The following is a 27,587-nucleotide window of genomic DNA, read 5'->3' on the forward strand; positions in this document are numbered from 1 at the left end:
CAGTGAGATTGTCGCAGGCTCTGCCAAAGATCCCCAATTAAGGAGCCCTTGTCTCCCTCCCCGGGATTAGGTGGGATGAATGGATCCCTCAGCTGCTGGCAAACCCCACCACTGGGCTGGGCAGGGGTGTGTGGTGCTTTTGGCAGCCGCCACACAGAGATCATGACTCAATCTGGTGTCTGCCCTGGAGGGGATTATCCGCAGCCCCAGACAAATCAGCCAGGAAGCCGAAGCAAGTTGGCAGGATCCAGGCGGGGTAATCTCCCCTGCTAATTGGGACTGGCACCCTGCTCACCTGCTGAGGCACAGCAGCGGCTCTGCCCGGCCGAGGAGGGGATGCCGCTGGGCCGGTGCCACCTTGTGCGTCTTTCTGGGTTAGGGCCGCCGCCTATGGCAGGGCTGCCCCCACCGCAGTGCCAGGCTGCGCCCCAGGTGGTGCCCAGGGGGTCCTCGCTGGGCGTTTGGCCTCAAATCTTATTTGGGATCTTCTCTTTCACAGCCACGTCAGAAAACTGTGGAAGGAACCGGGGTGAGAGGAGGGTGGTGGGCAGCTGGGGGCACAGAGCGGGTCCAGGGGTGCTGGGCAGTGCGGGGGGTGGCGGTGGGTTTGAGGGAGCCTGACATGGCTTAACCCTGCTCCTGGCTGTGTCAAATGGATGTGGGGCTGCCATGCAGAGGGTCCCAGCTGAGCTGGGGGTCCCAGGTCTCCCCATGGGGGGCAGGGCAGTGTGGCCCAGCTGGGCAGGCCACACTGGATGAGGCGTACCATCCCATCCCTGACCCCATCCTCATCTCCCAGCCCCAGCTCACCCTTGTCCTTGTTGTCTTCCCCATCACATCCTCATTTCCATCCCACCCCGCTCCAGACACAGGCTGTGCTGGGCTCCTGCATGCTGGGAGGGAAGGGATGCTGGGCACTGGGGCTGCCTGTGCGTGGGGCTGCCCTGCTGCCACCAAACGTGGCAGTTGGGTGGTGTCATTCCCTCCCGCTGGCCGAAGCCACCGCTGCCCCTGCCCGGTGGTGGGGAGGTCTCGAGCTTGTCCTCCTCCCACCCCGCCTCGGGACTGGCTCCATGTGCTCCAGGTGCTGAGGGCAGCTGGGGTGGGTGGGAGCCCAGCATGGGCAGGTGGGTGCTGGCAAGGGCTCTGCGCAGCCATCCGCCCCTGGTGCGTCTAGGCTCGCCGTGACTCAGCCGGTGCCAGCTCAGCTGCGCGAGGAGCGAGGCCGGCTGTGCAAACCACATGGCCACCTGCTCCCGGTGGGACTGCCGCTGCTCCGGCGGGTGCCTATGCCACCACAGCCCCAAGATAGCCCAAGTCCCCTCCCAGGGTGCTGGACACCGTGCCGAGGCTATGCTGGAACTGTGCTGCACTTGCTTGGCTGCTTTGAGACCCGGGAAGGTGTGTGGGGAGCCCGGGGGTGCCCAGGCTGCCAGGAGCAGGGATGTGGCCCTTTGCACAGCCTGGAGGGACTGGGGACCTGGGGGGTGGCTGCTGGTGGCAGTGGGATGCTGGCAGGCTGCACCCCAGTCGGGCGGCACCGAAAGCAACGTGAGCGATGGAGGGGTCAGCAGTTCCTTGCAGCCCCTTGCAGAGGGACCCCAGGGACATGTGGGTCACTGCGGCTGGAGCAGCCACACGTGGAGCCTGGGGAGAAGTGGGCTGGCTCCGGCAGAGCGCAGCGTGTTTATTCTCCCAGCAGTCTGTAATTTTTCCAGCCCCGTATCTATTTGTGGCGATGTGACATGTGCAGCGTGGTGTTCTTTGCAAGCTTGAAGTCTTGTGAAAAATTAATCGGGTACGCAAAATTTGGCTTTAAATATTAAAACTGACTGTGGTGAAGCGCGAGCCCCATGCGAAGAGCTGAGACTGGCACGGGGTGGGCTGATGGTGCACGGCAGCAGCTCCTGGATGGGGATGGGGCAGGGCTATCCCACTGTGCTCCCGAAGGAAAATCCAGCCTGGATCCCAGTTGCTCCCCGGGGCTGGGTGGGCTCAGTGACCAGCTTTGCTGGGGTGGGAGCTGCCCAGGGGGGTGCCCGTTCCCTGCCCAGGGGTGGGGGCTGCTGGGATTTTAGAGCATCTAACAGCCGGAGGGTGCAGTGCCACGTGCTGGGGCTGTGGTGTCGAGCCCGCAAGGCCGAGCTGGTGGCCCTGCTGTGGGGCAGCCCCCAGCCCCAGGGGGACAGACCTGGCTGGTGTGGTGAGGTGCTGCCGGAGGGGCTCTGCTGCCCCCACCCTGGCTGGGGCTGCGGGAATGGGGCCGCACTGGTGTGCGGGCCTGTGGGGGCAGAGGGGAGGTGCAGGGGGTCCCCAGCCGCGGTGTGGGACTGCGCTGGGGGTTGGGGGGCAGAGCCGCCCATCCTGACCCTGGTCCTATCCCCGGTCCTGGAAGGCCGGTGGTGCCCGGGGTGGGTCAGCACCGGAACAGCTTTGTGGGGCCGGGGAGGCCGGCCCGCTTGTGCTCCAGGGGGTCCTGACCCGCTCTCCGCGGGGGTCCCGGCCCTGCTCCGGGGGCCCCGGCCCGCTCCCCGCGGGGTCCCGTTGGGCTCCGCCAGCCCCGGCCGGGCCGCGCGGGGGCGGCGGTGGCGCGTCCCGGGGGGGCGGCGGGTCCCGGTGCGGGCCCGGGGCTGCGGCTCCGCCACCTGCCGCCCCCTCCCGCCCCCTCCCGCCGCTCGGCGGCGGCGGCGCGGCCCCTCCCCGGGGCACGGGGCGCGGGGCCGCGGCGGCCGCCATGGAGGAGGAGCCGCCGCCGCCGCCGCCGCCGTGCCCAGCGCGGGGCCAGCGGCAGCCGGCGGCCGTGAGGCTCCCGCCGCCGCCGCGCCATGGGCCGCCTCGCCGCCGCCGCTGCCATGTCGGCCGCCTTCCTCAGCCCCAGCCTCGCCTTCAGCTCCCACTTCGACCCCGGTGAGTGCCGCCGCCCCGGGGCCACCCGGCCCCCGCGACCCCCCGCCCCGCCGAAGCTTCCACGGTGCCCCCGGGGGTCCCTCCCGGGCAGCCCCCCGTCCCCCGCGTTCTTGCCGCCGCGGTCCCCGCCGGGCTCCGGCTCAGCCCCGCACCGGCCGCCGGTGGCCGGTGCCGCACCGTGGGTGAAGCATCCCCTCGCCGCCAAAGGGCACGTTACGGCTCCCGGTGCTGCCGGGGGGTTGGGGGGGGGGGCAGGGGCAGGGGCAGCGCTGCCGCAGCTCGGCGGCGTTTTGTTCCCCGGGGCTGCGGCGGCTCCGGAGGCATCTCCCGCCTTGGGAGGGGACAACGCGGACGGTGGGGATGGGGCGAGGGAGGCAGGTGGTGCCGGGGTTGAGCACCCCGCTGCCCGGGGGGCTGTGGGTCTCCCTGGGGCCGGGGGGGCTCTGGGGGGCTCGGGGAGGGGGCGGCCGTTTCGGGGTGCAGGCTGTTACGTAAGGCACCGCGCTCCGGCCTCGGCCGCGTCGCAGCTGCAGGAAGATGCTGCAGCCGCGGGAGCGGGGCAGGGGCTGCTTTTGTGTGTGCGTGTTTGGGGGCTGCCGCAGCAGCCCCCCCCTCCGCGCCGGCGGCGCCTCGCGGCCATCCCGGTGCAGGGCTTGTGCCTCCCGCCCTCCCGCCGGGGACCCGCCGCCCGCGGAGCCGCCGCCGAGGTGGGCAGGGAGCTGGCGATGCTCTCGGGGCTAGCCCGGTGTTTACCAAACCGGGCAGAACGCGTGGTGGGCTCGGGCAGCCAAGCGGCACTGCCGCGGCTCCCGTTGCCGCCTCCGTCACCGCAAAGGAGGTAAACCAAAGGCCGGTACCGGACGCGGTGGTGGCAGCGGGGCTGTCGGTGCCGGGCTCCTGCATCCCTCCCAGCCGGGCTCTTGCATCCCTCCTCCATCGCCTCGCGCTGCTCCAGCTCCCCTGGCAGCTGCGGACGGTCTGAATCCGTGGAGGGATTTAAAAATGAACCACACCAGGACTCACCAAACCATGTCCCCGTTGCCAGAGACTTTGTCCCCAGCCTGCTCGGTATCGATTTCTGTTAGAGAGGAAACCTCTTTATTTGCATCTAAAATGCGGTAACGCTGGGAACAGAGCCCTGTTCCCCGGCTTCAGCCTCTGGTGTGATTTTTCTCTGCATTTTCGTGAGGCGCCCCATTTGCCATGCTAATCCTGTCAACCTGGGGATTTGCGGACCAGGTTTGATTTGAAAATCCTTCTGAAAGAAGGTTTCCGTCGCTGCCCATCGCCATGCTGCCACGCTCCTGGGCCTGGGGCTCGGCTGCTGCCGTACAGCTGCCACCCACAGTTACTGGCAAGGAGAGGAATTAAAGGGGGGAACAAACCATATTCGCTCTTTCACAGCTTTGTTGATTTTGTCCGTTTGGCAGCACCTCCTGCCTGCACGGCATCACCGGCTGCCCTTGCCAGCCTCCTTTCCCTGGGGTTTGCTTGGGCCAGTGTGGAAGAGGAGGCACTTTGCAGGGCACGGTGGCACTGGCCCCACGTCCTTGTGTTTCCTGGAGAGGGACAGTGAGAAGCCACGGCTGCCAGGGCCAGGCAGCTGAGCCGGCAGCGGGATGCAGTGACAGCGGTGTCACCTGGGGCTGGATGGGATGTGCCAACAGCAGCAGCCTGTGCTCCAGCCTCATCTTCTGTTTTTGGTGAGGCTGCTCGGCTTGGCTGTCGGATGTGCCCATGCTGGGCTGTGCCGGCTGCCCATGCCAGCATGCACCGCTCCTGGTGTTGGCAGCTCCGGCTAGGTGTCCCAGCCCAGCGGCCTCATGGTTCCTGTCTTGCATTGCCCATCTGCAGGCCATACCCCAGACGTGCTCCCGTGTGGCGCACGAAGCACTGGAGCCACTGGCAGAGCACCGACCGCCCTGCCAGTGAGAGGCACCAACATGCTGCCTGCCCTATCCTGTAGCCCGGATCTCCCAGCCTTCCCATGGGAATTGGGTGCCCACTCCCTGTCCTGGAAGTGCCATGAGCTGCTGCAGCCTGGCTGAGCAGACGCCACGTGGAGGCACTGGGCAGAAGTGCCACATCCCCTGTGTCACCCAGGTGGGCAGCACTTTGCTTTGGGGTCAGTGGCACCCCAGTCTCTCTCAATGAAGCCAATGGCAGGTGCTTGGGGACACGAGGATGTCTCTGCTGGGGGAAAGGGCTGCTCCCCTTGCTCCCAGCCTGCACTTCCCCGTCTCAGACCCAGGAGTGTGTTTTGAAATCGTGAGAAACATCCTCTCTCCCCCGCCTATTTTTTCTTCCCCTTTTGGTCTTCCCTGGGGCTGCCCGAGCCTTTCTGCCCTCCCATGGCACCGGTGAGGTGTCGCTGGCTGCTGGTGGCTGCGGTGTTGTCGTTCCTTGCTCCAGCACCCTGCAGTTGGGGGTTGTGTGTTGGCCCTGCGTGCCTGTGCTGGGATGAGCCGGGGGCTTGAGGTGCTGGGTGGGGATGGGGGGGTTGAGGCCGAGGGAGGGCGGGTGGTGCCCCCAGCCCTGTGTTTTTGGTCCTGGCTGCCCCGCGCTGCCATCCACTGCCCCAGGCTGAGCAGCAGCAACAGCCGGCATCACCATCCACTCCTGGCACAAGGATGGGAAAGGCCTTGGGGGACCGCAGTGACAAAGGGGCCACAGCACCCACAAGGACCCTGGCAACCCAGATGGGGGGCAGGCACCCCCCATGCTCCCACCCCACCACCAACCATGCTGCTGGGAATGCTGGGGGAGGATGGGGGGAAGGTACCGCTGGGGTACAAAGGGGGCATTTGGGGCAGGGAGGTGGGAGCTCCTCGGGCGGGAGATGCAGGTGGTGGCTGCCGAGAGGTGTAATGCCCAGCACAGCCGGGGCAGCGCCAGGGCCAGCATCCGTCTCGCCACACGTCTCCCGGCGAGGTGCCAGCGGCACAGGGCCTGGCCGTCTGTCCGGGCTGGCAGGCAGCAGGAGCCGGGCTCGCAGGCGGGGGGTTCGTCCCGGTGCCTGCAGGATGCTGGGGCTGGGCAGCGGTGGGGTGGCACATGGTGAGCCCCCTGCTCCGGCACAGCCTAGTGGCTGGGCTGCCGCGGGAAATGGCGTTGATGCAGCACTGCAGTGCAGCAGGGCAGCTGGGCCCCCCTCGGTGGGGGGACGGATCCAGGCAACCGGCAGCATTGCTCCCCCAGGGGTGCCGCTTTGCTCCCCCCTTTTCCCCTCCTTCCCTCCCTCGGCGTGCTGCTCCTGCCCCGCTCCCCCATGCCGCGCACACGGGCGATTACGTTCTGCATGGCGATACGGATCCCTGTCAAAGCCAATTAGGAGAAATTAATACACCGGGGTTGAAAGGGCTCCGTGCTCCCAGCAGGAGGAGTAGGCTGTGACTCACGGGCTCCCTGCCCGGCAGTGGGACACCATGTGCTGGCACAGCCCACGGGCCCTGCCCTCCCCGGCACCGTGTGCTCCCCACCAGAGCAGGGCTCTGGCGCCCGCCTCGCCACGCCACACAGCCCACCTTGGCACCAGCCTTGCTGCCCCGGTGGCACTGGGGGAAGTGGGGCAGAAATGGCACCGCCAGCATGCTCCCAGGCTCGGGGCTGCGGCGGGGCACTGCGCTTGCACCTGCCGCTGCATCCTTCCCGCTGACACAAGGGGTCTGCATGTGGCTGGGGGGCTGCACTAAGCCAGGGAGTTTTGCATCCCACTGGGGGGGTCTGCATTTAGGGGTCTGCCCGGTCCTGGCTGCCTGCAGCCAAGGCAGGCAGAGCCGGTGACTCGCACTTCCCAGGTTTTACCTCGCTCGTGTTATGCTGCCTCGCCATCCTGCTAATTCCCTGGGCTGGAAAATCCCTGCCGGGTCAGGCAGCTCCTGCGCTCGGGTCAAAGGGGCTGTTGGGCTGCTCTTGTCCCACAGCTGAGCCTGCTCCTACCCCGTGCGGCACTCACTCGGCCAGCGTGGAGGCACCGGGATCCGCTGCCCAGGATGGACATGGTCCTGGCTGTGCCCTGCAGCTGCTCAGGGCTCTGCTCACCTCCAGCTGCTCCTGCCCTGGCACGTCCCCAGCGGGGCTTTGCTCGTTGTGGGTGACTGAGCCAGGGGGACCCCGCAGGAACACGGCTCGGCGTGGGGCTGGAGGGTGATGGGGCTGGCGTGGAGAAGAGCTGAGCTGTGCTGACTCAGCGTGCCCAGTGGCAGGAAAATAAATCTCCTCTGGGCATTAATCCCCCTGACAGCCCGGGGAAGTGTTGGTGGAGCGTGCCGCGTGGCGTCTTAGGGCAGTCACTGCCGTAGTATCATTTGCCATCAGCTGAGCCCTGAGAGCTGCTCCAGCCTGGCCTGATGGCCGGGGGCACAGAGGGGACAGGGAGCATCCTGGCTGGCACCGGAGCTGGCATGGGGCTCCCAGTGGTGCTTGGGGCTGGCCGAGGGATGGAGAGGACGTGGGGCTGCCAGCGGTGGGGGGGCTCAGCGCTGGAGGAAAGGGGAGCAGGTCCAGGATTTCCTGCAGAGCCAGTGTCCCGCAGCCTGGGACGAAGGCAGCGAGCGTCGGGGGTCCCACTTCCTGTCCCTTCCCCTCTGCCAGCTGCGGCCGGCATCCTCCTCTGCAGCCGGGTGTCAGCAGCCGTGTTAAAGCAGTTTGTTTTAATTACTGGAGCGAAGGAAAATTCCAGCGTAGGCAGACGCAGTAAATGGAGCAGCGCTGCCCCCCTGGCTGGGCAGGGGCCGGCTCTGCTCTCTGCGCCGGGGCAGGGAGCGCGTCCCCATGGGTGCTCCCAGGCTCCCATCCCAGCTGTGCCAGGGTGTCCCGCTGCCGGGCCACCGCATCAGCCTCCACGGGCCTTCATCTTTCCAAAGTACCCGTGAGGCTGCATGTTCCTCCCGGTGCTCGCTGCCCTGCCAGCTGCAGCAGCTGCATCCCAGGAGGTGCTTGGGAGCAGGGCTGGGACCTCGGGCCATCCCTGCCACCAGCACTATGGCAAAGCAGGGTTTTCTCTGGGCTCCCCAGTCCGTGTGTACCCGCGCAGGTGGGTGATGGGTGATTTGGGTGCTGTGGGGCTGGCTGAGAGCAGGTGTGGTGCAGAGGGGTGCTGGGCTGGTGGGTGTCCAGCATCCCCGCAGTTTTGTGCTCTGAGCATCCTCGATGCTGAGCCCCGCTCCCTGCCATGCTGTGGGCTGGGGTGGCCGGGATCTGGGCTGTGTTGGCCTCCCAGGGCTGCAGTGGGGGATGCCCTGACAGTTGCCTGGGAGCAGGGGTCTGTCTCCCTGACACCCACTCGAGTGAGCAGCCCTGGCAGCACAGCACGGACCACCGTGCCACCACATGCTGGCAGGGTCACACAGGGCCCTCAGCATGTGCTGCTGCTCAGGGTTAGGACCGGCCACTGTGGCTCTGGGTGGCCCTGGCCACCTCTCGCTCTGCCAGCGGTGGAGGAGCCAGTGGTTGGCCATCCCTGGGGTCCCCTCCGCACGCATTGCCCACTGCCCCTGGGCAGCGTTTGGGTGTGCAGGGCTGTGACATGCCCCTGGCTGCTGCCACATGCTTGGTGATCCTCGTGGTGATGGCACCGCCTGGCTCTGAGACGGGGGGCAGGTGAAAGGGGAGCCCCTGGCTTCCCAGCTGGGGTCTTGGTGGCAGGAGGGGGGTGCTCTGTGGCAGGGGCAGAGCCCCTCCCGTTACCAGACCCCCATGCCTGGGTTTCTGCCTGGGCTGTGGAGCATCCCTCTGCCTGCTCCTCCACCGCTCCGCTTTGGAGCCAAAGCTGCTTGTTTCATAACGCCGCTGAGCATTTCTGATAAAAATAGGCTGCCCCGCTCCGTGCTGCCTCTCCCGCTGTTACGTAAATGCTGCTCTGGAGCCTCGTCTCGGTCGGTGCCGCACGCTGCCGTAGCGGGACCGTGGTGCCATGCTTGTGGCCGGCCCCGGCGCTGGCACTGCTGCTGGCATGGGGCTGGCGGGGTCCCTGCTGGGGTGTGAGGGGGCTGGGTGCTCCCCTGGGCACCAAGGGCCGTGGCTGCTCCCAGTCCCTCGGGACAGTGGGCTTGCCATGATGCAGCTGTAGCATCCCTGCCGGCATGGGAGGCTTTACAGCCCCTGATTCAGACCTGGTTTAAAACGCTAAGCAAGAGAATTTGGTTTAAATAATCAATCAAATCTTGCTTTGCATGCTTTTTTAATATTTTATTGTTTTCTCAGAAAATGGAGAAAGTTGATCGCGGTTGGGCTGTGCCGGCTGGAAACCTGGCTCTGCAGCAGGGCGGGCTTTGATGGAGGAACTTGATTTTTTGTTTCTAATCAGGCTGACACACTCGGTGTATGCACAACAATGATGTGGCTTGGCCTGTACTTACTACAGTCCTAGTTTTTATTTCATCACGTTAGAAAATGATGGATGATCTTTTTTTATTTTCCATCTAATTATTTTTTTACTGCTAATTCATCCCAAGGTGATAAAACCAGAATTAAGAGGCAAAAATCAATCCTTTAAAAATACTTCTGCACTGGTTAAATAAGCCCACATTAAAAGATACATAAGGAGAACAGATTAACAAGGCGTGCCTTGCATTTAAAATTAACTGATCTATTAATCACTGGAGAGGTTGCCCGGATGGCCTGGCTGTTTCTGGTGGGAGAAGGTCTCTGGGGCTGAGGGGTACAGGGTGCTGCTTCCTCGTGCCCCGGTTTCAGCCGGCTACTGCGAGGTGGATGCCTGGCTCCAGCGGCGTCTTGGTGGAGGATGCTGCAGGTACCGGCTCCGTGCCGGGCTCCCCGCTGGCATCGGTGGGTAGTGCCAGCCCCGTGGCTGGTCCCGTGGCAGGAGGGACCCGGGCTCAGGGGTGCAGCAGCTGGGGCTGGCCCAGCTTCGTCCCTGCTGCCCAGCTTCCCAGTGCCTCAGTTTCCCTCTGGAGCTGCAAACTGTGAGGAGCAGCCTCGTGCTTGCATGCTAAATGGCAGTGGATGGTTTCTTGCCGCCTGGATGCATGTGGGTGAGCAGAGCACTCATCCTGTGGGGTGTAAAATTGCTTTCTTGGAAGCTGCCCATGGATCTGGGGATTAACACGTTACCAGGGCTGTGTCTGTGCTGGCAGAGCTGCCGGGGCAGGGGAGCCCGAGCCCGTGGCTGGAGGTGCCAATGGGTCGTGTGTGTTTGGGTCCTGCCCTGCTCCCTGCCCGAACCCTGCCTCTCCCGGCTGGGTGCCCGCTGCAGGGTGCTGCTCCCTGGGCTGCGGGGCCAGATCGTGGCTGGGGTGGGGGCGGCGGGGCGGGGGGGCTGCACCGACCGTGCTCCCGGGGCGCCGCCGCTCTGTGCATTACAGATGGGGAAACTGAGGCACGGGGCTGCGGCTGGCACCAGCTCCAGGCAGCAGCGGAGAGGGGTGGTCGCGGCGTGCCGTACCCCGCCCCCCTTTCTGCCCTGCAGCTACCGCGTGTGCCCTGGCCGGCCGGGGGCGGGGGTGGGCAGCAGCCGGGTCCCGCCTGCCCGCGGCTTCCCCCGGGCCCGGAGCCCCGAGCCGCCGGGGGGGCCCGGCCCGGCCCGGCCCTTCCGCACACGTCAGCCCCGCTCCGGCCGAGGGAGCAGCCGCGGCAGCGCCCCAGCCCCGCCGCACCGGGCCATGGCCGGCGGGGCGGCCCGCGGCCCCCGGCGAACGTGAGTCAGCAGAGGCGTCGGGGGGTCCGTGCTGCGCCGGCGGCGGGGTCCCGGCCCCGTTAGGAGCCGCGTTCGGAGCGGAGGGCGGGGGGCGCAGGCGGGGCTCTGCCCGCGGCGGCAGCTGCGGGGGTGGGAGGGCAGCGTGTACCCCGCTGCATCCTGCTGCATTGCATTGCACCCCACTGCGCCCCATTGCATCCTGCTGCATCCCGCTGCATCCCACTACATCCCGCTGCATCCCACTACACCCCATTGCATCCCGCTGCATCCCACTGCACCCCCTTGCATCCTGCTGCGCCCTACTGCATTGCATTACCCTGCTGCACCCTGCTGTACCCATTGCATCCCACTGCATCCTGCTGCGTCTTACTACACCCCACTGCATCTTCCTGCTGCACCCCACTGCATCCTGCTGCATTCCACTGCACCCCATTGCATCCTGCTGCACCCCACTGCATTGCATTGCACCCTGCTGCACCTTGCTGTACCCCACTGCATCCTGCTACATGCCGCTGCATGCCACCGCATCCCGCTACACCCCACCGCATCCCGCTGCATCCCAGTGCATCTGGCATCCCCAGTCTCTCTCCGCTGCCAGTACACTCCCATTTGATGTGGCTGGGCGTGGGGCTGGGGCAGGTCCCCCTGGGGCTGGAGCTGTGTCCTCGCTGCTGCCACCAGACCACCCTGTGGGGCTGGCTGGGGTGGGGGATCAGTGGTGTGTGGCTTGCACACAGCACCCTGCTGGGTGGGTGGCTGGCCTGGGCTGGCCCTGGGGGCAAGGGGTTACCTGAGTGATGCAGCAGTTCCTGCGGGCTGGGCACGCTGAGCTGCCCGGTCTCATCCTGACCCCCGTGGCGAGGCTGGCTCTGCACCAGCGGTTTGGGTGGGAGTGCTGCAGAGCTGCGGTGGAAAGAGTCCCATGGGACCCCCATGGCTGGGGTGGGGGTGTTGTGATGGAGCCAGGCGACGCTGTGCCAGGGGTCCTGGCCCTCCTGGGGTGGTGATGCCCTCCTCACTGACCCCAGCCTGGTGCCTATGCTGGCATGGTGTGCAGGGCTCAGCCGTGGGGTGCTGATCTCCCAGCCCAGCAGTGCTGCCACCGTGCTGCATGCGCCCACCTGCACCCCCTGCTCAGCTCCGAGCACCCCAGCCTTGCCCCAGAGGCCATCACGGGGTGGGCGTCCAGGCAGGGGAGCGGCTCAGGGCTGGTGCCAGGCACCAAGGCCAGAGTGGGGCACAGTGCCAGTGCCAGGGGACCCTACTCCTCCTGTGTGTGTGTGTGTGTGTGTGTGTGGGCAGAGCCTCAGGATGGGGTGCAGGATGTGGTGGGGTCTCCAGCTTCTTTTGAGAGCCCTGGGGTCCTTCAGACCGCATCAGCAGGCCCTGCTCCCTGCACCCCGCACCCCGGTGCTCCCTGTGCCCCCCTATTCCTTGTGTCCTGGTGCTCTGGCAGCGGCTGCTGCAGGGCTGTTCGACCTGGTTTTGGGAGCGTTTGGCCTCTGCGATGATGCCACGTTTCCCATCACCGTACTGAGCGCCTGCACTGTGGTTACGGGCAAGGGCAGTGCCTGCTTGCCTGAGCAGCCAGGCAGTGGCCGTGGGTTATGGTGGTGGTGGTGCCCCTGTGCCGGCGCCCAGCCCAGTCTGGGCTGGTCATGGCTCCCAGCTCACTGGTTGTGCAGGTGGGGAAACTGAGGCAGGACCAGCCAGACCTGGCCAGCCCCTCGGTTTGGAGAGTGGTTGGTTTGCAGGGCTCTGGTTCCCGAGCCGCGGCTGAGAGGCGGCTCAGCTGACAGGCCCCGTTGGAAGGGCTTCTGTCGCCGCGCTCTGCTCCCCGTCGACATTCAAAAGGCTCTTTTCAGTGAGTCATTTTCTCTTTTGCTGTCCCACTATCCAGGGAAAATGGTGACATTCGCGGTGCAAAGTGTGTTCACCATGGAAACCAGCTGAAAGGAGGGAGAACGCCACCCCCTGCTCCTCCCAGGTTCGGCTTTGCATCCACCAGCCTCAGAAGATGGCTCTGGAGCATTTTGCAAGCGCCAGGGAAGAGTCTGGTGTGGCCCGGGGTGTGCCATGGCGCACGGGGCCAGCACATCTGCTCACCGCTGTGCCGGGAGCCGGGGTGCTGTGGGAGCCGGGGTGCTCCATGCCCGTGCTGCATGGTGCCGGGCAGTGCCTGGGCACAGGCTGCCGGCTTCTGCCAGGAAGGCAGGACCTTCCCCCAGACCCTCTATGCCCTTCAGGTGCCTCTCTCAAGGACACACGGGAGCTGGCAGTGCGGTGTTGAGCCCCAGCGCGGGGGGCAGCGTGGTCGGGGCGCAGGGCCGGTGGTGGGGCAATGCCTAGTGGTCCATGCGCAGGACCCACGTGTCTGCCGTGAGCATCCCCGAGGGGCTTGGCACTGTGCTCGGTGGACTGCGGAGAGACCGCGGCACTGGCTGGCGATTTGGGCCAGGAGATGGGGCTGAGTGGTGCTGTGGGTTAGGGCAGGGCACCCGTCCCGGCCCCGTATCCTGCAGGGAGGGCATGGCGCTGCGCACTGCGTGTGGCTCCTCGGCAAGGCCAGCTCTGCTGGCAGCGCCATGGCCTTCCGGCTTCCTCCCACCACAATTGCGCCGGTTGTCTGGGCAGGCGCTGGGCAGAATAGTAATGTGGCAGCTGCAGCCGACGGCAGGCGCCTGGGGGGGACGGGCCCCCCGTGCTCCCAGCCGCTCCAAGGGGATGCAGCGTGGGCAGCGGGTGCTGGCACTCGGGGGGTGCTGGTGCCTGGAAGGTGTGGGGCACAGCTGTGTCCCTGTGCCAGGGGTCCGGGGCCCGTGTGGGGCCAGGGGCAGGAGTTGTGGTTTGCCCCGCTGGCACGTGGGATGGTGGGGGGCACAGGCAGAGCTGCCGCTGTTGGTGGGAGCAGGGTCTGCCCTGTGCCAGGGCAGGGCTCGCAGCAGCGCTGGCAGGTCTCCGGCAGACCCTTCCCCTGGGGGATCTATGTGGGCAGGACAGGTTAGGAGCTGGCTCTGCCTGGGCGCGGGGAACCAGCTTCCCATCCTCCCAGTTCCTGCAGGAGCAGCATCATCGGGCCTTGGGATGCCGCCTGGGCTGGGGCTACTGCTCCTGCTGCCGTACCCACCGGAGGGCAAACCCTGGGGCTGGGCAGGGGTGCCTGGGACCCCTGAGCTGGTGCAGCCCCCCTCCACGGGGTGTCATTACCACCCTGCATCTGTGGTGAGCGTACCCCCGACCCCCTCCATGCAGTCTTCCACTGGGGTCCTGCTGTGGCTCTGGGGTCCCGCCCTGGCCCCCCACCTGTCCTGGCCATGAGCTGAGCCAGCGAATGGATCACAATGGTGCTGGGACCCCTGCACCTCCTGAGCACGCCCCACGAAAGCCCCCACCAGCCCCAGTGTGCCCTCATGACCCGTGACCCCCCTCCCGGGCAGGACCTCCCCGCACAGCCTCACCCTGCCCTGGTGCCCCCCAGCCCTGCCCTGAGCCCACACCCCTCCTGTCCCTGCAGACGGCACCCCCCTTAGTGAGCTCTCCTGGTCCTCCTCACTGGCCGTCGTGGCCGTCTCCTTCTCGGGGCTCTTCACCTTCATCTTCCTCATGTTGGCCTGCCTGTGCTGCAAGAAGGGGGACATCGGCTTCAAGGTGAGCTGGGGCCATGGGGGGCTTGTCTTGGGATGGGAGGGACTTCTCCCCAGGAAGGACAGAGGTGCCCGGTGGCTCCTGGGGCCAGCCCCAGCCCCAGTGCAGGATGTAGCCCAGCTCAGGAGAGCACTGCGCAAGGAGAGCTCAGCACCCCTGCCTGCCAGGGTGCTGCCAGGGCTCGGCATTGCTGTGAGCCATATCCTGACCCAGCCAGGATCCCCACTCAGCACAGAGCCTGGATGCTGCAGGGCTCGGTGTCACTGGAGGTCATGTCCTGATCCAGCCAAGCTCCCTGCTCGGCAGAGCATGGACGTTGTGGGGGTCTTGTCCTGACCCAGCTGGGCTCCTGGCTTTGCAGAGCATGGACCTTGCAGGGCTCAGCATCTTTGCAGGCCATATCCTGACCCATCTGGGCTCCCAGCTCTGTGCGGGGCTAGGCCACGGCATGGTTAAGGGCTGTGGCAGTCCCACCCGCACACCCCCGGGGGTGGGAGGCACCCTGACCTCACAGGCACAGAATGTGCCGAGAAACAGTTTTTCCCTAATTGCTGGGATTTTTGTGGAGGCTTGTGGCGCCCGCGGGGGGGAGGGGGTCAGGCAGGGGGGGAACACGCTGGGCCGTTGTGTAACTGTCCCACACCGGCTGGAGCACCTCACCGTGCCGGAGGGGAACAATGAGCCCCCTCGTGCCCCCGCACGGGTTATATAGGGGTGCACGGCCGGGGCTGGCCACTGCCCGTGTCTGGTGGGTTGCAGTGCATGGCACCACTGGCGGGGTTGGCAGCACCATGAGGCAGGGCTGGTCGCGGGCAGGGCGAGATGCTCACCATCGCCTACCTGCTCGCCCAGGCAGCTTTCAGGGGCCGGGGGCTGGCCAGGCAGTGTAGCCAGGTAATGGGATGGGGCAGTGGGGAGTGGGTGCCTGCCCCAGGGCAATCCCCATGGCGGGGGTGGTGGGGTGTGTGTCTGCCATTGGGGTACAGGCAGGGCTGTGTGCTGGGAGGGTGTGACTTGGGGGTCCCCATGCCAAGGGCTGTGCAATGCACGGGTGACCCCAGTGGGGCGGCGGGCGGCGAGGTTCTGTGGGGCAGGCTGTCGGCAGCCGGGAACCTGCAGGGTCAGTTGTCTCTGCTCGGTGTGTGCCCCCCCGCGCGCCCCCCGGCCCAGGAGTTTGAGAACGCCGAGGGGGATGACTACGTGACGGAGCTCTCGGCCCAGGGCTCGCCTGCCCCCCAGCATGGCCCCGAGGTCTACGTCCTGCCCCTCACCAAGGTCTCCTTGCCCATGGCCAAGCAGCCGGGGCGCTCAGGTAAGCCGGGGCAGGGGCAGGCATCGGTCCGTGCAGGACCCCTGTGAGCTGCAGCTGGAGGGGGGTCCTGCATCACCGGGCTGCGGGGTAGGGGCTGTGGGGTGGGGATGGTGGGTCGCCCCTGCTCCCCTCCTCCAGCGGAGCCCCGGCTCTGGCAGGAGCAGCTCCTGGGCAGGGGACAGGCACCGGCAGTCCCTGGGGAGTGCTGCCGCTGTCACACTGTGTCAGGGTCACCGGTGGCCTGTCCCCAGCCCTGTGCATGGCACCAGCCCAGGGAAACAGCGCAACCCCCGCTAGCATGGGACAGGGCACGGGTACCCCGAACTGTGACACCCACAAGCCCTGATCCCGTGTAAACAAGCCCATGAGTGGGAGAGGAATGTGGGGGGTGCCTGGCCGCATCCCCCTCTGGCCCAGCGTCACTGCCTGGCCCAGAGAATGTCAGCAGTGTGGCAGGGCTGCGCGGTGCGAGGTGGCATGGCGCAGCCCAACAATGGCCCCATTGCTGCCCGCCCTTGGCACGGGTGCCTGAGGGGCAGGACCTGCGCCGGGGGCAGCCAGGAAGGGGCTAAATGCCAGAGCTTACGCTGGGCTCGGCTTTGCTCTCCCTGGTCCCTGGGGAGCAGAAGGGGCAGGGAGCCAGCTCATTTGGGGTCACCAGTGCCCCGTGTCCCCCGGCCAGCGGGAGGATGCCTGAACAGGAGGATGCCCTGGCTGCGGGTTGCCTGGGGATTTCTGCGGTGGGGGCTGCTCAGGAGCACCCCAGGGCAGTGCAAGGCCTGGCACCGGCTGGCACGGTGGGGATGCCACGGCTGGGCTGGGACCGGCGGGTCGTGCGGGCGGGCAGGCAGGAGGGCGCACAGGCAGCTGGATGTGCTCTGTTACAGTGCAGCTCCTCAAGTCGGCGGACCTGGGGCGGCAGAGCCTGCTCTACCTGAAGGAGATCGGGCATGGCTGGTTCGGCAAGGTGAGCGGCAGGGACAGGGTCCCCCAGGGACACCCGGTGGGATGCTGGCTGTGGGGTTTGGGGTTCGGACAGAGGGGACGAGCCTGTCCCTCACCCCAGGTGTTCCTGGGGGAGGTGAACTCGGGCATCAGCAGCACTCAGGTGGTGGTGAAGGAGCTGAAGGCGAGCGCCAGCGTGCAGGACCAGATGCAGTTCCTGGAGGAAGCGCAGCCGTACAGGTACATCTGGGGTCACTCTCTTGTGCTGCTGCTGCACCAGGCACAGCCAGGAGTGGGGATGCTGTTGGATGGTGCCTGGTCCCCCCTGTGCCACGTCTGGCTGCCAAGCAGAGCCGGGGCTGGTCGGTGGAGGTGCCTGGCCACGCTCTCTGGGGAGCACGGCTCCATCTCAGCCCCATTGCTGTCTGCCTTGGGCTTGTCATGGTGGGCCAGGAGCTGTGCTGGGAGCCGCTGGCCACGGCATGGGGGCAGCGGGCTGCAGTGAGGTCATGGGCAGAACAGGGCTGGGGGTGGGGGGGGCACTGAGCTGCTCCCTGCCCCAGCAAAGCTGGACAAATGTCCCTTTGTGGTGTGTCCCGGGGCGCTGGGACGTGCTGGTACCCGCTCCCGGCAGCCCCCGTGCTGGCCCCCGGCGCAGCAGCAGAGGAGGCAGGGAGATGGTTCCCTGGGGGCTGCCGCTGTCCCCCCGCCCCAGCCAGCGCGGTGCCGATGTGCCCCGTTGCTCTGCCCCGCACAGGGCCCTCCAGCACACCAACCTGCTGCAGTGCCTGGCCCAGTGCGCCGAGGTCACCCCGTACCTGCTGGTGATGGAGTTCTGCCCTCTGGTGAGTGCCGTGCGTGCCCCGTGTGCTGTCCTGCTCCCCACAGTACTGCGGAGGGGCTTGTAGGGCTGCAGGCAGGGCAGGATGGGGGGCATGGGTGCTCTGCCCTTCTGGGGACAGCTGAGCCCCTGGCGAGCCCAGCGCTGCAGAGGGTGATGGTGGCACTGCCCTGCAGGGTGACCTGAAGGGGTACCTGCGGAGCTGCCAGGGGGCTGAGGCCATGACCCCGGACCTGCTGACCCTGCAGAGGATGGCGTGCGAGGTGGCCTGCGGCGTGCTGCACCTGCACAGGAACAACTACATCCACAGGTAGGCTGGCCTGGCACCCCGGGGGGCTGGGCAGGAATCGGAGTGTCTGGACTTATGGGGTCTGCAGGATGCCGGTGTTCCCGCACCACCGCTGCTCCTCCTGCCCAACAATATCCTGGTGCTGAGTGAGTTGCAGACAGAGACTCCAGCATCAGTGATTTTGTTGAGGAGGGGGCGTGCTGCCATCGGGGGACGCCAGACCTTCCCCACCTGAGCCAGGCTCTGCAGGTGGGTCCCCACGAGAGTGCCCAGTGCTGTGGCTGGGGGGATGTGGGGTGCCCAGCTGTGCCAGAGAGGGACTTTCCTACAGGCATCCCAACCTCGGTGGACCCTGCTGTTCCGGGGTCTCGCGTGTGCCCCATCTGCCTGACCCCTCCAGGGCTGGAGCAGCCGCCCGGGAGCCCAGCCCCGTGCCAGGGCTCACGTTGCCCGGGGACAGCCGCTTTCTGCTTGGCTCAGCGCGTGACAGATGGGTGGATGGACGGAGGCGCAGCCGGAGCCGCGCAGGCATTCCTGCTGTGCATTTGGTGGCTGGGTATCGGCACGCCCAGTGTTTGGCAGTGAGACCACTGGCCCTGCCACTGTACAGCTGTCCCGCTCCCGCTGCCAGCCTGCTGGTCATGGCGCTGCCCAGGGGGTCCCAAGCACAGACCCTCGGCCTCCAGGTGGTGGGTGCCCCCCCCCCGACCCCTCGTGGTGGTGGTAACAGCACTGGGTTTGCTTGGCAGTGACTTGGCCCTGCGGAACTGCCTGCTCACCGCCGACCTGACCGTCAAGATCGGAGACTACGGGCTCTCACACTGCAAGTACAAAGTAAGGCTGGTTTGGGAGAGGAGGGGGTTGGGGGCTGCGCTGGGACCCCATGGCACCCACACATACACATGCACAGAGGGACGCGCTGCACTGAGCCCCGCACCCCCTGCCGCACACACAGTCCCCCTCCGCAGCTGTGCCGAGGCAGCCCCCTGGCCCCTGGGCTTTGCCGGGGCAGTGGGGGTGGGGGCTGCTGCCCCACAGACCACCCTGCCAGGGACTCTGTGCCCCAGGACGAGGCTGTACCCCAGGGCTGGCAGCTCCCGGTGAGCACAAAGCTGGGTTCGCTCCCCCCGAATGCCCTGTCCCCCTGCCCAGCGGAGTGCAATGCTGCTGGGGCTCCCTGCCACTGCCTGGGCTGGCCAGGACATGCCCCTCTGCCAGGGCCAGGTCCCTGCAGGCAGCTGCCAGCACATCAGCGTGGGGGGGCTGGCTGTCTGTCCCTGTCTGACCATCCCGCTGGTTCCTGGCTGCTCGCAGCTCCCGGCAGGGCTGGGATTGCAGGGCTGGGGCTGGGGGGGGCTCAGGGTGGGCAGCCAGGGGCAGCTGGCAGAGGGGAAGGAAGGATGCGCTGGGAGGCAGAAGGGAGAGGTGGGTGCCAGGAGGAGCGGAGCGAGTGGAGCACATGCCAGGGGGGATCGGGGAGCTGGGGTGCAGTGATGGGTGGCCGGGGAGGGCAGGGGGTGGCTCTTGCTGTGGTGTGGCCAGTCCCTTACGTGTAGGTTTGACGTTCTCTTCTCGTACTGACCCTGCATACTTGGCAGGACGACTACTTTGTGACGGCCGACCAGCTGTGGGTGCCGCTGCGCTGGATCGCACCCGAGCTCATCGATGAAGTGCATGGCAACCTGCTCATCGTGGACCAGACCAAGTCCAGCAACGTCTGGTGAGTGGGGTCTTGGGGGGTACTGGGGGCTGTTGCCAGGCACGGCATGGGCTGGTGGCCGGAGGGTGCAGGGGGAAGTGTCTGCCAGGAGTGCAGCCGCAGTAGGATGCATCAGGGTGGATTGTTTTTGGGGCTGCTGGCTGGTATCGAGGCGGGGTGTCCCCATCCCCACCCCCAGCATCCCCTGCCCTGCCCGCAGGTCGCTGGGTGTCACCATCTGGGAGCTGTTTGAGCTGGGCAGCCAGCCCTATGACCACTACTCCGATCGGCAAGTGCTTGCCTATGCCATCAAGGAGCAGCAGCTCAAGCTGCCCAAGCCCCAGCTGAAGCTCTCGCTGTCAGAGCGCTGGTGAGGACCTGGGCCGGGCTGCGGCCACATCCTGCCCCCTCCCCTCTCCCGGTCCCCAGGTGGGCAGGGGGCTGGGGCTGACCCTCACCCCTCGCCACGCCAGGTACGAGGTGATGCAGTTCTGCTGGCTGCAGCCGGAGCAGCGCCCGACGGCAGAGGAGGTGCACCTCCTGCTTTCCTACCTCTGCGCCAAAGGGGCAACGGAAGTGGAGGAGGAGTTTGAGAAGCGCTGGAACTCCATGAAACCCAACGGCAGTGCCAGCGCCAGCCACCACGGCCCCGAGCTCTCCTCCTTCCCGCTGCTGGAGCAGTTCTCGGCCGATGGCTTCCCCTCAGATGGGGATGACATCCTGACTGTCATGGAGACCAGTCACGGCCTCAATTTCGAGTACAAGTGGGAGCACACCAAGACCGAGCACTTCCAGGCACCTCTGGGGTCCCTGAGCCCCAGCAGCGCCGCCCGGTACCACGACCTCTACTACCCGGCCACGACGGCGGGGCGCCTGAGCCTGGGGGTCTCGCCCTCCTGCTACGAGTGCAAGCCGCCGGGCTGCCCCAGCCTGCCGGCCCCCGGTGTGGTGCCCATCCTGGGTGCCCACAGCCCCTCGCTGGGCAGCGAGTACTACATCCGCATCGAGGGGCCTGGGGAGGGCGGCGCCGAGCTGGACTATGCCATGTGCGCCTACAGCCCTGCGGGTGAGCGGGGGTCCCTGCGCCCCCCATCCTGCTGGAGAGCCCAGGGTGCCCAGAGTGGCAGCACGTACGACTCCGACAGCAGCCCCACCGTCTCCCTCAGCATGGAGCCGCTGCTGGGCCACGCGCCGGCGGCCGAGGGCTCCTGGGAGTGTGCCGAGTACTACCCCTACCCCTGTCCGGGGCAGGAGCCGCAGGGCTACGAGCCGTCCCCCAGCCATGGGGCCGAGGGGTACCTGCTGGAGCAGGAGCCCACCCAGCCAGGGAGCCAGAACTGGGCCATCCCCGCCTTCCAGCCCAGCATCTTCACCGACCCCCTGGGCGTCTCCCCGTCGGTGAACTGCACCTACAGCCCCCGGGAGTACGGGGAGCCGCAGGCACCCCTGCCGGGCGGGCGGCTGTTGGGGCAGAGCGGGGCCCGGCCGGACAGCGTGGCGCTGGAGCTGGGCGAGGACAGCCCCCCCGGTGCCCCCCGCCCGCAGGGTGCGAGCCCCCTGGTTCAGCGGCAGCCCTGGGCCTCCAACAGCTCCTCCAACAACAACATTGGCAGTGGCAGCCCCGCGTCCCGCGAACCCCCGGCTGGCGACAGCTGGTGCTACCGCCGTATGATCACCTTCCGGGGGCTGATGGCCAAGCCGCTGGGCACCGTGCCACGCGGCCAGCCCCAGCTCGGGGGGTCCCCGCCGGGCCACGACTTCCGCCGCCCGCGGCAGGATCAGCCCCCCGGCACTGCCGGCAGCTCCTCCTCTCCGTGCCGCTCGCCCTCCCCGCGGCGTCAGGCCTGGCACAGCCGTGACTCATCAACCTCCGGCCGCTCGCAGGCAGCAGCGCTGGCTGCCAGCCCCGGCACACCGTGGGGCCCCGGCACGGCCCTGCCAGCTCCGGCAGGGGCCCAGCACGATGCCCACCCGGATGAGAGCGTGGAGGGGAGCAGCCCTGCGTGCAGCCCCCTGCCCCACGCCATGGCTGCAGTGGGGCTGGGGGAGGCCACCCCCGTGGCTGGCACCACCGTGACGAACGCCGGATCCCCCACAGAGCCTGGCACAGACAGCACCCAGCCTGCACCGGAGACCGCCGAGGCACCCACGCCGGTGCCCGGGGAGGCTGCCACTGACAGTGGCACATGCGCTGCCAGCAACGTGGACCGGACACCAGACAAGACATTCTCCAGCTCTAGCTTCCCCAGCGCCGACGAGGGGAGCGATGAGGACACAGCTGAGCTGACCTCTGGCGTCTTCACTGACTTCTCCGGGGACTATGTGGAGCGGGTGGAGGCGGCCCCAGTGTTGAAGTCCCTGCAGAAGCAGGTGGGGACGCCAGACTCCCTGGAGTCGCTGGACATCCCCTCCACAGCCAGCTCCTGCGAGGTCTTCAGCCCCACCGCCTTTGCGCCCGCCGGCCAGCCCAAGGCCCTTGACAGTGGCTATGACACTGAGAACAATGAGTCCCCTGAGTTTGTCCTCAAAGAGCCCCATGAGCCCCGAGAGGCAGAGGCCTTCAGCCAGCTGGGGAAGCCACCCCCGGGGCTACCGGGGGGCGAGGGCTTGGCCCCCGAAACGCAGCTCTCCACCTCCTTGGGGGCTGAGCTGCACAGCCTCGTTGAGAAGAACCCCTACCGCGACTCTGCCTACTTCTCCGACTACGACACTGAGGCTGAGCGCGGCCCCAAGGACGAGGAGGACAGTGATGGGTCCCAGACCCCAGAGGCAGAGGAGGTTCCCCGGTCCCCTGCGCAGGACCTAGGGCGAGCCCCCATGCTGGGAGAGGACCCACTGCACCCCCCGGGAGCACCCAGCAGCCCCCCAGCAGCGCCTGGCCTCGAGGTGGCAGTGGATGTGCTGGCAGCGGGGGTTTTGGTGGGGGACTGGCAGGGTGCAGAGGCGGGGAGCACCCCGGCCACCCCCGCGGGGCAGGTGCCTGGCACCGAGCAGCGACCCGCTGGCACGGGGCTGGTGCCGGGCAGCTCTGCGCGCCCCAGTGGGGACGTCTGTCCCCCGGGCTCTGTGCCACCCAAGGCTTTCTTCTTGACCCCGGTGCTGGCGAGCCCTGGGGAGCCGGTGTCCATCCGAGGGACCCACATGCCCGAGGGCCCCCCTGGACTTGGGGGAGCCGTGGCTCAGGGTGAACAGACTGTGCCCTCCACGCCGGGGCTGCCCCTGGAGGGGACTGGGGTGGGCGATGCACCAGGGGGTCCCAGCACACTGCTACGGGGGGGTGACTTTCCCCCCGGCCTCTCCCCACTCCTGTCTGCCCGGGAGCCACGGCCGGCTGCCCCCGAGTGCTGTGAGGAGCCGGAGGAGGAGGAGGAGGACACGGAGGATAGCGACGAGTCAGACGAGGAGCTGCGCTGCTACAACATCCAGGAGCAAAGCGAGGAGAGCGAGGAGGAGCCGGCGGCCGTGCCCATCGTGGTGGCCGAAAGCCAGAGCAGCAGGAACCTGCGCAGCCTTCTCAAGATGCCCAGCCTGCTCTCCGAGTCCTTCTGCGAGGACCTGGAGCGCAAGAAGAAGGCCGTCTCCTTCTACGATGATGTTACCATCTACCTCTTCGACCAGGTGGGTGACCGTGGGGTGGGCAGACCTGGGCGCTGGGCACAGCCCCGCTGCCTTGTCGGATGCCATCCTTGTGCACAGGGACCGGTGGTGGGAGCCATCCCCAGGTGTGCCACCAGTGAGGGTCCCTTTCTGCCCATCTCCCCTTGTGCAGGAAAGCCCCACGCGGGAGCTGGCTGAGCAGAGCTTCCCGGAGCCCCCCCCGCCTTTGGGGCAGCCCCCCGCCGGCAGCAGCCCCCCCAGCCCAGCAGACAGGCTGAGCACCTCGGATGACTCCTCAGACGGCAATGCCTCGGAAGAGAGTGAGGGGCTGGGGGGTTATGGGGGGGGTGGCAGGCCGGGCTGTGGCAACCCTCGCAGTGGGCTTAGCTCCCTTGCTCTTGTGTCGCAGGTGGTGGCTTCGAGTGGGATGACGACTTTCCGCTCATGCCGGTGAAGCCGTCCCTGATGGCCTCACTGACGGGGACATCGACAGAGCCCGACGCGGCTGTACCTGAGCTGCCCACCCTGCCCGCACTGGTGCCGGCACAGAAACAGGTGCTGCCCATCCAGTTCTCCCGGTTCACGGTCTCGCCTGCCCCGGTGTCCCGGTTCTCCATCACCCACGTCTCTGACTCTGACATGGACTCCATAGGAGGTGAGTCCCCCTGGCGTGCTGCTGGGTGGGCGGCTGGGACCCCCTGCCACCCTCAGCACTCCGGAAAGCTGCTGTCCCTCAGTGCCAGCCGTGGTGGGAGCCAGCAGCATGTGGGACGCTCCATGGGGATGGGTGTCCCACGGGAGCGCTGGGACCCACTCATGCTGCTTCTCTGCTCATTGCAGGCAGCAGCGAAGACGGCGACCGGGAGTGAGCCAGCCGGGATGCCGGCCAGGCAGTGCCCCGGCACTGGCACCCGTGCAGGATGGCGGGACCGGGAGCGGGGTCTGGCTGTGGGCTCCCAGACCGCGCTCTGGATTTTTTTTAGGCAGATTTTATCGGAAGGAGCTCGTTTGCTGCTGCGAGTGGGAGCGGGGCCGGCAGGGCCCGGGGCCAGGCGGTGGGTGACAGCTGTGCGTGTGTGTGTGTGTGTGTGTGTGTGTGCGTGCGTGTGGCGCTGTGTGTGTGTGTGTATAAATAGACACACATATATATATATATACATATATATATATATATATATATAAAAAATTATAGCATTTAAAGGGTAGTGCCCTGACCTTGCTAACATTTGCCGAGTGTCCCCCCCAGTGAAGTCTTCCCCCTTGGCTTCTTGCCCACGTGTGCTCCCCGAGGCAGTGTTTGTCCCCACACGCCCATGCCGCCCCTCCTCTGTGCCGTGCACTTGGTCTTGCACCTCGTGGTGGCTTGGCCGCCCCACGGCATTTGACAGCAAGGGGCTGCCGGCTGCTGCCACTGCTTGATGTTGCCTCGAGTGCACCCGCTCCTGTGCCGGGGCTGCTGCTGACTCTCGTGCCCCCTGTGCCCAGGGTGGGCAGCATGGCTTGGGGGGGCGCTGGGGAGCTCCCCCTTCCCTTGCATTTTGGGGAGCAGTCCTGGCCCGGTGAGGGACCCTGAGGGCTGGCGGGACCCTTGCCCTGCTGCAGTGGGGAGCAGCACGAGGAGGGCTGGTGGGGGGGTGGTCCCGGCTGCCACCCACATGGGGTGGACCCCCGGGACCCACCTATTTTTGTATTTAAAGAAAAAGGATAAAAAAAATCCAAACCCACCCTAAAAAACAAAACTTGCTGTTGACTGAACCCACAGTGATGCGATTTTAAGTTAGTGCTGCCAAAGATACATAACGAGGCGGGGGGGGTGGGGGGGGTGGGGGTGGGGGGGGGGGGAGGGGGTGGGCGCTTGCAGTTCTTTGTTCCATTTTTTTTTGTTTGTTTGTTTTGTTTTGGGTTTGTTGGGGTTTTTTTTATTCATTTGAGGCTTAGGATAATTGTGCAATTCCAGCTTCCAGAAGGAAATGGAAGTAAAGCGGAGCTGAGCGAAACCTTGAAATCAGGGCTGGTTCCTTTGGGGTCTATAGACCAAACCCTGAGGTGAGAAATGCCCCCCCCACCCCCACCCTCCGCCCCATCCCCTGCAGCCCCCCTGGCTCCCACCACCCCCCATGCACATGGGGTGAGGGCACACGTGCTCGTGCACGGACACACGTGTGCACGGACACACACACGCACCTACGTGGCATGGGGCAGGTGCTGGGGCTGGGGGGTTTCTGCTCCACACCAGGGCCCAGTGCCGTGGGACGAGCCTGTCCCTGGCTCAGCACATCTCCGGCACCACAGCGCTGCTCGGGGCCCAGCCTGGTGCTGGGTGCTGGCAGCACCGCGCTTGCCCACCCTTTGCCCACCTTCATGGGCAGCCCAGCCTGGAGCAGGGTCCCCAGCTGGGGCCCTCTTGGTGGGCAGAATGCTGCTGTAGGGGCCCAGGGGGCTGTGCCTCCCACCCCCACCGCCACCCCCCACCCCACTCCCAGGGGACAGCCAGGGTCCAGGTGGGACCCCAGTTTCAGCCCCAAAATCCAGGGCAGCTGTGCCTGACCCATACCATCCTCACACCCCCCACCCCCACCCCCCTCCCCCCGCCAGTTGGCAAGCCACTGATGACAATTACTGTTTTATTTAAGTGATTTATTTAAGCTCTAACCTGGCTTGTAACTACCTGCTCCCCCCACCCCCACAGCCCCACGCTGGCCGGTGACATGGGGTGCAGCACCCATTGCTGGTGCTGGGGTGCTGCTGGGCAGGAGTGGGATGCACCCAGGGGGGTGCCCTTCCCACAGCTCCCCCCCGCCCTGTGCCCGCCCCTCCACCCCCCCCACCCCCCCCCCGTGCCCGCCCCTCCACACCCCCACACACCCCCCCCCCCCCCCCCCCCCCCGCCACCCTGGCTGCATTACAGGGGGCTTGCTCTGCATTGTGGGGTGGGGGGAGAGTTTGCTCGACCCCCCTCTCCAGGCGCCCACCTTGCACCCAGGGCGGTGGGTTGCTTGTCCTGCCCCCTGCCCAGACCCCAGCAGCCCAGGTTTGGTCTATGGTGCCGCAGGTCCCTGCCTCTGGATGGCAGCATGAGGACAGAGCTGTGTCTTGGATATTTTTTTTAATAGAAAGGCTATTATTACATTGTCTATTTTATCAATACGGGTCATAACTGCTGTATTTTTTATCAGTGCTGATTTCCATACAGCTCCCAGCATGTGTGTCAAATATCATCGGGCCAATAATAAAGTTTTTAAAATATCTTCAGCCGTTTCCTGCGCAGATCATTGCCTGGCACGCAGGGATGCTGCGCATCAGCCCGGGGCTGCTTGGGATGGAGACCAGCGATGCTCCAGGGCCAGGCGGATGCCTCTGGCCAAGGAAAACACTGGGGGTGGGAAGGGGGTAGGGGGGGATTTTATTGCTCATAAATTACTTTTTCTCACAAAAAAATTATTTCAGGTTACATCTTGCAGGTGCCACCAAGCCAGGAGGTGCAGCGAAGCCCCGGGGGCTGGCTGGAGCCCAGGGGGTTTTGCCCGGGGGGTCCCGGGGGGGCTGGAAGAGGACAACGCTGGTCCAGTGACCAAGGGGACCCCCGGCCTGCCCCCTGCCCCACGCTGGACTGTGATCCCCCAGCTCTCTCCCACCCGCTGCCCTGCTCCCCAGCAGAGCCCTTCCCCTTGCCCCTGCCCCATCTGCTTCCCCCTTCCCCTTATCTGCTCCAGCCCCGGGAGAGGAAGAAGCTGCGCGTCAACCAGCGAACCCAGCCCTCGTGTGCAGCCAGAGCCCCGGCGGCCACAGGAGAAGCTGCTGTCCTGCAGCTGAGCTGCCAGAAAGCCATCGGAGGGGACACGGCAGCGATGAGCCACCACGTCTGACTGGGGAAGAGCCCCGGCTGCATGGAATCCCACAGGCAGCGACCCCCACGCCTGGGCTCTCTGGGCTCCGCAAAGCACCGGCCCGCAGTGCACTAGCCATTAAAAAGTGCAAAATGACAAATATAACGGAAAAGGCAAAAACCTCTGAGGGCATTGCCCCCCGCCCCGTGCTCCTGTGCTGCCTGGCACACCACCGCCCACCCGCAGGAGACACGGTTCCTGCCTGGAAACCCCCTTCTCCCTGGCTCTGGCAAGGGTGCGACCCCCGGCGCGCTGGCTCGGCTCGGAGCGAGCGGCAGCTGGGAGCTGCGGGAACTGCCCAGGAGCCAGCTTGCTCGTGGGCACACACCCCAGCAATAAGCTTAGCAAGTATATATATATATTTATCTACATCTATCTCTTTCTCATGCAGCCCTAGTAACAGAGGAAGAGCAAAGAGCCAAGCAAAGGTCTGGATGGGAGAGCCTGTCCGAGGGGAGCAGGGTGCCCCTTCTGCCGGGAACCCCACAGCCCCAGGCACCCCAAGGCACACTTAAGCGGAGCCCTCACCTCCACAAGTATTTTTTTCCTAGCTTATATTTTACAGCAGTACCGTAACACCCTACCATATACAGAGACCTGGTGGTGCAGGGCCTCTGGGACCGGCACTGGCCCCATCCTGGCGGGGGCTGCAGTGCTGGCATCCCGCCGCCAGCATCCCACTGCTTCCCAGCCCGGGGTGGGCAGCCGGGGTCTTGCAGGAGCCTGGGAGCTGCCTACAGCTCCCACCGCCCCCTTGGCTTGCATGGGGGATCCCAGCTATCCCGCCCATCCCAGGGGTCCCTCCTGA

General features: G+C 66.4%; 1 protein-coding gene across 8 annotated transcripts; it reads left to right on the forward strand.

Moving 5' to 3' along the window:
- Positions 1-2,690: 2,690 nt before the first annotated feature.
- On the forward strand, positions 2,691-26,884 carry AATK (apoptosis associated tyrosine kinase). 8 transcript variants are annotated; one of them, XM_055696205.1, is made up of 17 exons: positions 10,252-10,564; positions 12,465-12,551; positions 14,079-14,212; positions 15,329-15,521; positions 16,409-16,488; positions 16,588-16,706; positions 17,224-17,311; positions 17,484-17,617; positions 18,346-18,430; positions 19,195-19,316; positions 19,516-19,665; positions 19,769-22,913; positions 23,065-23,212; positions 23,302-23,547; positions 23,733-23,947; positions 24,850-24,938; positions 26,340-26,884. In XM_055696205.1, exons 3-15 carry the CDS (start codon positions 14,168-14,170, stop codon positions 23,759-23,761), a joined length of 4,584 nt encoding a protein of 1,527 aa, XP_055552180.1. In that variant the 5' UTR covers positions 10,252-10,564; positions 12,465-12,551; positions 14,079-14,167; the 3' UTR covers positions 23,762-23,947; positions 24,850-24,938; positions 26,340-26,884. The 8 variants fall into 8 exon arrangements, with proteins under 8 accessions (XP_055552150.1, XP_055552156.1, XP_055552164.1 ...); XM_055696175.1 differs by lacking the exons at positions 10,252-10,564; positions 12,465-12,551 and adding an exon at positions 2,691-2,907; XM_055696181.1 differs by lacking the exons at positions 10,252-10,564; positions 12,465-12,551 and adding an exon at positions 2,691-2,907 and having other exon boundaries at positions 15,335-15,521.
- The last annotated feature ends 703 nt before the right edge of the window (positions 26,885-27,587 follow it).

This window comes from Falco cherrug, chromosome 1 (genome assembly GCF_023634085.1).
Source record: "Falco cherrug isolate bFalChe1 chromosome 1, bFalChe1.pri, whole genome shotgun sequence".
Lineage (NCBI taxonomy): Eukaryota > Metazoa > Chordata > Aves > Falconiformes > Falconidae > Falco > Falco cherrug.

What these genes read in the sequence shown, in the direction of transcription:
- AATK (XM_055696175.1), top strand. Translation starts at nt 2,826, where the DNA reads ATGGGCCGCCTCGCCGCCGCCGCTGCCATGTCGGCCGCCTTCCTCAGC. An exon ending in AGGGGGACATCGGCTTCAAG is followed by an intron (nt 14,213 to 15,328) that starts GTGAGCTGGGGC and finishes GGGAACCTGCAG; the next exon opens with GGTCAGTTGTCTCTGCTCGG. An exon ending in CGGCAATGCCTCGGAAGAGA is followed by an intron (nt 23,213 to 23,301) that starts GTGAGGGGCTGG and finishes CTTGTGTCGCAG; the next exon opens with GTGGTGGCTTCGAGTGGGAT.